The sequence below is a fragment of the Rhea americana genome, unplaced genomic scaffold (assembly GCF_003343005.1).
Source record: "Rhea americana isolate MKP2758 unplaced genomic scaffold, rheAme1 scaffold_19, whole genome shotgun sequence".
NCBI lineage: Eukaryota > Metazoa > Chordata > Aves > Rheiformes > Rheidae > Rhea > Rhea americana.
In genome coordinates this window covers 7,637,958-7,647,641 of record NW_028186038.1, presented here as the reverse complement: position 1 = coordinate 7,647,641, position 9,684 = coordinate 7,637,958, and the positions used below count along the sequence as shown (strand labels likewise).

General features: G+C 44.5%; 1 protein-coding gene across 1 annotated transcript in view; it reads left to right on the top strand.

The window, feature by feature from the left end:
* The first annotated feature begins 6 nt into the window (after positions 1-6).
* The window catches only part of NT5DC2 (5'-nucleotidase domain containing 2), a 30,820-nt gene continuing 21,142 nt past the window's right edge, over positions 7-9,684 (top strand). Inside the window, exons 1-3 of the mRNA XM_085302512.1 lie at positions 7-109; positions 8,191-8,375; positions 9,130-9,204. Of these exons, the coding sequence (XP_085158638.1) occupies positions 91-109; positions 8,191-8,375; positions 9,130-9,204 (279 nt within the window). The 5' untranslated portion in view covers positions 7-90. The remainder of the gene's footprint in view (positions 110-8,190; positions 8,376-9,129; positions 9,205-9,684) is intronic.

The window sequence follows — 9,684 nt, the reverse complement described above, 5'->3', positions numbered from 1 at the left end:
GCCGCCGAGCCCGGCCCCGCCGCCGGCAGCCAGCCCGTGGCGGCCGAGGGGGCCGACACCAAGACCTACTTGTGGGCCCGCTACCACGAGATGAAGAAGCTGGTGTATGGTAGGAGCCGCCGCTGGGCGCGGGGGCTGCCGCGTCCTTCCCCTCCCTTTCCCTGGGGTTTTTCCCCCCTTTGCCTCTTGGTGCCTCTCGGTCCGCGGCGGTGCCGCCTGCGTGTCCTGGTGGCTCCCGCCTAGCGAGTCTCTCCGGGCTGTTTCTCGTCCTCGGAATCGGGCCCTGGTCTCCCTTTGCCCACCAGGGACTTCCCTGTGGAAAGCCACACGCTTCTGCTGCTCGGTGTTTCAGGACGAGGAGCGCACGGGGGGCTCCTGCACAGCTTCGGGTATCGCCGGGGTGGATGGCCTCACTGGAGGGCTGGCTGCGTTGTTCTCTAGTTTGCCATTGACTGGCATAGAGAAATTTGGCCGGACTAGGACCAGCAGTTGTGCTGAGGGGTCCCGGGTTCACCCTGAAAGCCAGTGGCTCGAGAGCGAGCGCGGAGAAGACTGCTGCCGCAGCTGCTGGGATGTTTCCTGGTCCTGAATGACTGGTCTGAGTGCAGTTCGTGCTGCAGGTGTGAAATGGCTTTTTCTCATACACACGTGTTGTTGTTGCTCCTCTCACTGAGATGTTACTTAGATCCATCAGGTGGGGGATCTCTGACACCTCACTAAGCAGGGAGGAAACACATGCCACTTGCTGGGTCTGCCCATGTGTGAAAATAGGGTGGTGGTCTTTCAGGCAGCAGCAGATCTTTGCTGTATTGGATTCTCAAGATGTGAGACGCTGGCTTTGATGTCACGATGACAGGGAGCGTTTTCTTCTTATTTGTCAGTTCTTGCAATGTTGAAGGTAAGCACCGCAGAGAGCTGGCTACTGTGACTTTGTCTCTACTGTTGAACAGTTCTCTGTTAGCTTTTTGCTTGTGTCAGGCCTTGGTAAGGGAAGGCAGGCAGTCATCAGCCTCTAGAGGAACCATCGTGCTATTTGGAGATTGGCATATTTTGTCATCGATTCCTCCCCAGCTCCCAGTACATGAGATTTGACCTAGAGTCTAGAGTCCTTTGTGACACACCAGTGTAAAGGAATTGGCTGCTGATCCATTGGGATCTCAGTCTCCGGCTGTTTTCTTCCAGCTTCTGCAGGATGTATGTCCCTTTGCCCGATCCGCTGAAGGAGGTGCAGTGTGTTGGCAGAGTACTGCAGCTTTATGTTAAGTTCCAGCTGTAAGACTGCGTTGTGGTTTTAGCCTTACAACTTGAAAGAAGTTCCAACTGGCAAGACTTGCAGTGCTGTTTGGACCTTCATAACCTCAAAGCCATTCTTCTTTTTCAGAGTGGTATAAATGCAGATAGGTTACTATCATCATCTCTTGGCAAAATGCTCGCTTTATTATGCGACAGATTGTGGTGTCTATATTCACACAGTTACAATTTGTTGGGATGGGTATGGTAGAGTTATTTTTATTTCTCTGGATGGGGAATTAATCAGCAGGACTAAATGCAAGATGAAGTTAGATGAAGTAGCCCATTTGCAGACAGAGCAGACTCTTTGCAAGTCTTTGGGTGATTATGTGATCTTACATGATGTTACCTACGGAGGCTCTCATTTGTTTAAGTAATAGCTCCCCAGACCAAACTTTCAAGACTGTGCTGTTACTCAAATTTTGTCAAGAAAAGACAAACAAAGTTGGTCCAAGATGGTTTCAACTGCTGTTTTGACAACTAAACTGAATCGTGCCAAATCTGGCATCAGTCCATTCCTTTGTTATCCTTCCTTTTCTACCTTTGATGTAAAAGTGAGCCTCTGTGGTTGGAATAGGAATTTGAAAGGTTGGTTGTGTTGAAAACATTGTCGCCCCTTGATCCGTCAATATCGAGTTTAAGAAGGTTACTAAAAAAAAAAAAACCTGTGGTGCCCCTGTCTCTGAAACTCCACCTTTCTGTTTTGTCAGTTACTGCTCTCAGTTTTGGGAAAGATGTCCCTGTTGGTAGAATTTCTTACATATTTTCAAGCCAGGTCTTGCTTAACAGCCTGGTTTATAGAGCAATCCTACATTTTTGCACAGAGCAGATTCCAGTGCTAAATCCCGCTTGAGCCGGATAGGGAAAGGTGTGTAGGGAGAGAGCATCCTGGGTGGAGGGTAGAGCTGAGTGGTGGTGCAGGTTTGGTAGCAAGAGCTGACGTGTCAGAAGTTCTCAGCTTTGCAGAAGTGCCCTGCACTGTTCTATTCGTCTTGAATGTGGTGATACGAAAAACGTAGCTATGCCAAATATGCTGTTTATCCCCTCTATCTTTTGCAAGGCTGACTCTTAAATTATAACAGGAAATGAAAATACAGTCTTAAAAATACTGCTTTCACTTACTGTGATTTTTCTCTGCCAAAAGAGGCAGGGAGATGGCGTAGTTCAAGACTTACCGTATTTTTGTTTGATGATACCCAAAACATCGAGGAAGGGCGTTACATTTTATTAGTAAGCACTGTCAGAAGTTTTGCAGTCTAGGAAATGTACAGCCTTGAAACTCAATGTAACTGGAAAGCAAGTGAAGATTTACCCTGTGGAGAAATGAGTAGTTTTTTTTTCCAGTGTCTTTTAAACTTGTAACTAGCCACAACAAATCAGATTTCCTGAGAAACCTTTAAAATAATTGTTAACTTCTTACCTCCACGTGGCAAGCTTGAGTGAGGTTGAATGTCAGAACTGTTGAGAACGTTGACAAGTTTGCAGTAAAGATAGTGTGAATTTGGTTAGGCGTTGGTAATCCTGAGGATGTAGGTTAGAGCTGCTTCTTGCTCTTTTTGGTTTACGTGGCTCGAGAGTTATCTTTGCGTCTAAAGCAAGTTGCAGGCCACCGTCAGTAGCACGTGTCCGTCGCATCGGGTACAGCAGCGAGAGAAGACGCTTCCGTGCGGCCGTTCCACTGGCGATTCCAGCGTGGTGGAGAGGTGGCTTTTGCAATCTAGCACATTTTGATTCTGAGCGTGTTCCTTATCTCAAGCAGGCATAACGATAAAGGACGTAGCTCCCTGCCCTGCAAATCACTTAGTTGCTGAGCACGGTTTACAAGTCATAGCATGCATGGGAGATCAGAAGTAGCAGCCAGTCCTGGAAGTGTGATCAGTTACGTTAACTTCCAAATTCTGCTGCCTTAAACATAAAGTTCTTTGCTTGTGAAGAGTGGTTGTACAAGCGTTTGTGCAGTGCCTTTGTGAATACAAAACACGTCATTTTTGAATAAAATGGTGGGTTTCTTAGTATTACTTCTGGTTCACATAGATTTCATTTGAAGGAACCTCTGAAATATTCAGGCCTAATTGTTTGAATCGAAAATGGTACTCCAAAGGAATTTTCAGGGTGCTTTTAACACTGTTCCTCTGTCATTTAATGCTCTTTACGTTATACTTCTGTCTGCCTAGGCAAAGCCTGCGCTGCTGGTATAGGTGTCTGTTTTGGCTCATCAAGATATTCAATAGGCATTGCTGTGAAAAATCACAAAACAACACTTCAAAGGGTTGGAAGTGAGAAAGAGAAAACTGGCTGTTTGTCTTTAGAAAGCAAGTATGCAAAGGAAGTTTTGGATTTATGAGGGAGAGAGGGAATTGTGACCGTGTGCTTTTTAGTATTGCTCTTTTCCTCACTGGTAAATGAAAACTAGTTTTACAAAGAAGTTAGTGCAGATTTCTGCTACATTAGACCTCCGGGAGTGCAAAGGGAGTGAGAGATGGTATAAATTGCCTTTTAAATGTGTTATTCTTAACCAGCATGCTGGATCTGAGACTGAGAGAAAAAGAGCATTTCCTGTGTCTGTACCCCTGAGAGCTCAGTAAAGCACAGGAAGCGTTTGGCACCCCCTGGACTGGATCATTTCTTGAATCAGAAAGGGCCGTGGAGTCTCTTGAAGTCTCCAACAGTTGTTCACCCTTAATTACCTGCATTTGTTCCCATCTCCGCTGTCAGGCTGGAGATTGAGTGTTATTGCTGTGCAGCAATTGTGGGCTATTGCCTGGAAAGAGGCGCTTGGGCTGTCATGAAGAAATGCCGACTTAAGCAGCTGATTCATGCTAGCAAAATGAAGTAGAAGATGTTGTGTGGTTACCTTGCTTTTATGCCCAGGCATAAAAACGATGTGTAATCATACATGCCTTCTTGTGGTCTGGCTTCGTTGTTGGGTTTCATCATGCGTTGTAATTGTGAGGGAGCTGGACATTGCTGAGTGCTATATATCTGCATGCACATGCAGACGCTTCCCTAAAACAACAGCAGAGTTGCAAATGAGAACTAGTTGCAAGCAGGCAAATTCCAGGGGTTTGTATCTGTTGCAATAGCTCTTTTTTTTCCCACTCCTTTCTCAGATGTATGCACATCAGCTCTCTTTTAGATCATACTTCCTGGGTGAAGTGCTGAGTAGACAGTGACTAACTATGTGATTCTGTCTCCCTTTCCAGTTGAGATTCAGATGGAAAGAGTAGTTGGGAATAACACTATTTTGTAAGAACCAAAACTTTTTTTGTTTTTTTTCCTCTTGCTGTGATTTGTCTTATCTCTCCAGCAAACATCTCTTTTGGTGGCTTGGCGGGGCAAAAGCTATCTTTCTTGAAGAATAGCGTCTTTGTTGGGTTTTAGAGGGTGTTGATTTTTTTTTGTTTGACTTGGTGATAGCCATGCAAATTAAGGCAAAGATCCCTGGCAGATTACATGCCGAATCTCTCGGCAGAGCAGCAGTGTCCGAGTCTGAAGCCCAAAACTTGCTTTAGCATTCAGAATTTGTAACCCATAAGGTGATTATCTTAAAAACAAAATCTGTATTTGATCATCATTTGAAACCTGGTAAGGAAGCGCTGATGGCTGACTGTCCATCATGGCAGCATTGCACCCAGCTTTTCTGCAGCAGTTTGAGCCTGTGGAAAAGCTGCATAAGAGAGTAAAGAGAAGGCTGAGGGGTGACCACTCTGTTGCCTTCAGAGCTAGACTGTGAAATTTCTGGACAGAGAGGGATTTTGACTCGACTGACTGCGTGAGAGAAGATTTGACAACGGATGAGTTCCAACTGTGTCCATGGCGGAGTGAAATGTTCAGAACTGGCAACTCACCGCGGCACTTGGAACATGTCCCTTGCGTCTCCCCAAGGTGTTTTTTAATGATCGGTGTGTGCCTGTCACATCTGTAAAAACAGCTAGCCACCTGGATACCTTGTGTTGGTAATGCCATCCTGTGAAAAGAATCCCTATGAGCATCATGATTTGGAAATAATCCGAGATGGCTGCAAAAGAGGGAGTCGTTTCTAAGGAGATTCAATACGACAGGCCTGCGTCCTGACCAGCTACGTGCTGTACACGTGTTCTTGCAGATGTTGCAAGCTGATGTTTGTACTCAGCCAAATATATAGCATAAGCTCTGGATTGCAGTGAAGAGAATCTTCTCTCCAGGATATCAGTGACTTTGCAACTGCTGCAAGTTAAGGTGGAGGGTGACTGCGTGGAAAGAATCAGCTCATAGTAAGCTGTTTGTAAGTAAGTCTGTGAATTTGTAAGTAAGAGTTTGGTTCGGTGATGACGACATGTGTTAGGAAACATAGCAAGGAGACACCTTTGTGCAGTGCTGCAGGAAGGGTACGCAAGGAGCACGTTCTGGTTGAACCAATGACCATAAAGCGTTTTTGCTAGAGCGTGCATCTTCAGCTTTTAGGGAGACCAGAGAGAACATGCTATGTAAGTTTGTGGCAAAATGTCTCAATGGGATAAAATCAGCTGGGTGGGAGGCTGCTGGAGAACAGAGGCTGGGTAGGTTTGTGGCCCTCGGGGAACATGACTTCATCTAGTGGGTCTAAATTTACTCCATAGATCATAATGTGTTGCAAAGTTACTGCTCCTGGTTCTGACCACAGGTAAGATTTACTCCATGTGCTTGGCTAATCTCAGACAAGCCTTTCCTTATGACAAAATCATTCTGGTTCTCTCAGCTTTTACAGATTGCATTTTTACAACAATGTGCCAGCTGCAATTTTTGCATCTGGATGTGTTTTGTGTCTTCTGCAGGGAGGGACAGGTTGCAGGCAGTGGTGTTTTGTGCTGCTGGCAGGCTGTCCGAATGCGTTGTCCCAAATCTGTTAGCAAATGGCGAAGGATGGAAGAGGTTGATCTCTTTGGAGAGATACAGAAGCAGCAAGTGGGGTGTAGCTGCCATAATGAAAACTGCTTTCGTTAGGGTAAGAAAGCACTGCACGTTTGCGCTGTGGTGTGATTAAGGTTGTGTGTTTTTCCTTGTGAAAAAGAAAAGTGATGCCCTTCAGGCACTCCATCCCAAATCACAACATGCGCTTAGAAAAAGATCTTCTCACAAGTTAACATCAGGAGGTGAGGACAGGAAGTGGAGGTCTATTTGTTTATGGTGTAGAAAGCATTTTTGATGAGAGGAGGAAAGTTGCTATCATCTGAATCCTTTTATGTTTCCTATCTTTTACAAACCCGGTGGAAAGTGCTCTCTCTGACTGTGTTTGCTGTCCTCAGCCCCTTCCAGGAAGTTTGCCACCAGCAGTGTGACTGAAAGAGGGCTCTTGTTCTTGTTGTGTAGGCAGTAAGTCAGTCCTCCTGCCTTAAAATACTACTTTCTGGTCTTACAATTCCTCTCCAGTTGGTGTGGTGAAATGCAGTTGAAGGCCAAAGGAAAGTGAACTAGGAGAGAGGCTTGGATATGTTTTTGTAATGCTGCTTTTCCCTGAAAAATAGATAATATATACCTGAATCCTCTGTTTCTTTGGTCACCTCTTTGGATTAGTCCTCCCAAATGTACTTTGGATTTTTTATCTAAAATCTGTACTGTTTTTAAGTTCTGTAATAGTTCCAGCCCTTATCTTAATTGAAAATGAGTGCTATTGCTTTCTAATAATACTTGTTTTGTTGTAGATTCGGATGAAACTTCATTTTATTAGCAAGGAAGTGTTAAAGAAGCTAGTACAAGGCTTCTTGCTAAAAGCCAGAAGTTCAGGAGGGCAGGCGAAAACCCAACCCGCTGACACTATGGAGACTCCAGAGACGTCTGTTCTTTTCCCATGGTTCAAAGACAAAATCACCTGTCTTTGAAGGGGGGTTGGGGGGATCGCTCCTTTCCTTCGCTCTCCCTTAATGTGGCTGTGAGCAGAGCATCCATGACAGGGATCTATTTTTATTGCTCTGTCTTGTCTTGCAATGGACAGCGCTCTCAGAGCAGGAAGCTTGAGGAGGGGGTCTCTTCCTGCCTTTCCTGTTGTAGCGTGGCTAAAGCTCTGAGCTCCATAGACCAGCTCTGAGAAAGGATATAAAGGTACTTCAGCTGCTAGGTCACTTAACCCTCATTTTCCCTGCAGTCCAGGGAGCGAAGCATTATTCACGGGCATCCTGAACGGGGTAACTCTGTTCTAAAGCGACAAACTGCATGCGTGGACCGAGCTGTTTCCACCCCTGTTTATCAGAGCAAAGCAGATAACTTGTTGCTATCAGTGTTACGTGCTCCAAGAGTGGTTTAATGTTTTTCACATTCGTGGGGCTTTGTACAAAACTGTGCTTTATCCTGCCTGTAAAAAAAACCAAATACCCAAACTGTAGTTGAAGGATTGCTCGGTGAAGTCTAGCTGCTTCTGTGGGAAACAAATGCCAAAAGGCAAACTTCAAAATTTCTGGTTTGAAGCAGTCTAGGCTTCTCTAAGAGGAGAGATGCTTGTTTGTGTTGTTCAGATTCTAAGAGAAGAGAACGTGTTTTTCTGATGATATGCTTCATATTTTTTCTGATGATGTGTTACAGCTGCCTTTCACATAGGTGAGCCTGTTGAACGTGCGGCTGCTGAAAGCTAGAAATCTGACGGTCTAAAAGGCCTGGTCTGCTCTGTTTTATGTAGGCCAGGGGGACCTGGGAGACATTGTTTTGTGTCAGAAGATCAGTCTTAATTAAAGTGGTTAGCACAGTCACCAAGCACAGCCGGAGGTTTCACAGTGCATTTTCTCATGGGGAGGAATATTTGAGCTACTTAAGTGCAGCAGACTTCGACAGCAGAACTGTGGTCCTTTGCTGCTGCTGTATGGTACTTCCAGCTGCTGCCAGATTCAGAAGGAAAGTTTACATTTCAGTGATCCCTTCCGTTCCTCTAACCTCTCCTGTTCTCCCCTTTAGATCTCCTTCCGCCGGGGGTCTGCAATCTCCTCAATCCAGCCGCTATCTACGCTAACAACGAGATCAGCCTGGGAGATGTTGAGATCTATGGCTTTGACTACGATTACACATTAGCACAGTATTCTAATTTACTACACTCTATGATTTTCAACACTGCCAGAGACATCCTGATAGAACAGTTCAAGGTAATGATCTACCGAGAATTTGCTTTCAATCTTATCTTTGTGACTCCCCAGACTCATTTGTAAAGTGCAGCATTGTGCATGTGTCAATTACTTGTTTTATTGAGATAAAAGCCATGTTTCACAATCTTTGATTGAAGAAGTTTTTGCCTGTATACAGAATTAATCTCCTTTGGGATGTTTTGCTGTGCTCTATATTTCTGAGGTTTTGTATATATGGAGAAGGAACCTTAGTCTAGAAAGATCTGCTCTATTTTCCCTAACTAGGTGCACAGAATTGTGGGTTTGAAGTATCCAAGCTGGATAAATATGAACTGTGGGCCAGCACTGAAGGACTGGACATGCACAGGTTAATGTGGATGATGCTGTATACCATGTCCTATAATGAATACCCTATTTGCAATAGGTGACTGCTTATGCATTTTCTTCTGGTCGTATCTTTTTTTTTTTTTTTTCGAGAGGCTCTGCAGTGCTATTGCTTTGCCACATATATATATTGAATGGAGCTTACCAGAAGTCTCCTCACTGCCTGATGGTATCTGTTATGTTTTTCCCTTACGTAAGAGGAAGCATTTCTGGGGAAATGTTTCCCTTTCTGCTGTAAAGTTTTTAGCTGATCCTTTATGTCTTTTTCCTTGATCAGTTCATGCTTGTTGTGAGAAAACGTGTAGGCCTAAGTCAGGTCCCCAGGCAAAATATCTGTGTTGATACTCAGTACTTATGTCTCTGATGATATTGTTGTTATGTGTCTTCTTAGTATCCGGAAGGGCTTGGGAAGTATGAGTACATTCCAGGGTTTGCCATACGTGGACTTCACTATGATGTACAAAAGGTAAGATATACTAAGTTCAGCCTCCTAGGCTTTTTCTTCCATTTCGTGCATGTATTTTTAGTAGAAATTCAGTAGAACTGCTTATAGAAACTTTAATCACAAAACTGTCAGTGAAATGCATCGTCTGAGTGCCTGTATCTTTCATTGTGTGGGTCTTTTTTGCTTATGAGCTTCCCAAGGCTGCGATGTCTTTTGTGCCCTCCTAGCCTCTAGCACAATGGGACTCTTCAGTGAGGATCTCTGGTAAACATCTGTGCCCATTTTAAAGCCAGTCAGTTATATGCACAAACTAGGTAACCCAGGAGGCTTGTACAAGAAAATCAAGCTTGTTTGTGTGATCATTTCTATTTTGGGGGATATTAAAAAGACAAACCTCAGTCCTGTATTTACAACCAGTGCTTGCTAGGAGAGGCATTATGTCTTACTCTAATGATAGAAATGACTTGTCAGGAGAATGCTTTAGGAAGTTATCTCTCTTTT